The sequence below is a fragment of the Rhinopithecus bieti genome, unplaced genomic scaffold (genome assembly GCF_001698545.2).
Source record: "Rhinopithecus bieti isolate Rb0 unplaced genomic scaffold, ASM169854v2 scaffold_6876, whole genome shotgun sequence".
NCBI lineage: Eukaryota > Metazoa > Chordata > Mammalia > Primates > Cercopithecidae > Rhinopithecus > Rhinopithecus bieti.
In genome coordinates, this window is record NW_016805229.1 from 1,842,777 (window position 1) to 1,843,655 (window position 879).

An 879-nucleotide genomic window follows, 5' to 3' on the forward strand; every position below is an offset into this window, starting at 1 on the left:
AAAAAAAAAAAAAAAAAAAAAAAAGAATTTAAAACTTTAGCAAAAATAATCAAAAGACTAACCTCATCCAAACATGGCTTTCCTTCTTTCTTTTTTTTTTTTTTTCCTTAATAGAGATGAGCCCTCACTATATGGGCCAGGTTGGTCTTGAACTCCCGGCCCCAAGCAATCCTCCCACCTCTGCCTCCCAAAGTATTAGGATTACAGGCGTGAGCCACTGTACCTGTCCATGGCTTTATTTCTTATGGCTGTGTTTTTTTCTTGTCAGAATGTAGTATCATGCAGTAGTATATTTTATTCTCAAACTATTCCCTCACCAAAAGAAATCAGGATGCCTCAGAGAATTGACTGATTGTAGGGCCAGGGCAGGGCAGGTGCAAGGTACAAGATGGTTCTGGAACATACTGTCATGCCAGAAAGGAAGTGGCTTGTGAAAGAAGAAAAGGAGAAAGAAGACGGGTGATGTCACAGGACACAGGAACCAGCTTGGAGGGACTCCCACTGGCCGAATCTGGGACATGTGAGCACTAAAGATAATTAAACACTGCCATGAACTCTCCTCTGTGCTTCGGCAATCTCCCTCTGAATAGCCCAAAGGCGTCTCGCATTCAACATTTCCCAAACTGAACTCACCTCACTTTTTTTTGTTTGTTTGTTTTGTTTTGTTTGTTGAGATGGAGTCTTGCTCTGTCACCCCGGCTGGAGTGCAGTGGTGCGATCTCGGCTCACCGCAATCTCCGCCTCCCAGGTTCAAGTGATTCTCCTGCCTCAGCCTCCTGACTAGCTGGGATGACAAGCGCACGCCACCACACCCGGTTAATTTTTTGTATTTTTCAGGAGAGAACGGGGTTCACCATTTTAGTCAGGCTGGTCTCGAAC

The 879-nt window shown here is 44.7% G+C and overlaps 1 protein-coding gene across 1 annotated transcript in view; it reads right to left on the reverse strand.

Moving 5' to 3' along the window:
* MPV17L (MPV17 mitochondrial inner membrane protein like) overlaps positions 1-669 on the reverse strand; it is a gene marked incomplete at its 5' end in the record, with an annotated part of 3,649 nt that extends 2,980 nt beyond the window's left edge. Inside the window, one exon of the mRNA XM_017871740.1 lies at positions 634-669. Coding sequence (XP_017727229.1) covers positions 634-669 — 36 coding nt within the window. The remainder of the gene's footprint in view (positions 1-633) is intronic.
* Between the last annotated feature and the right edge of the window lie 210 nt (positions 670-879).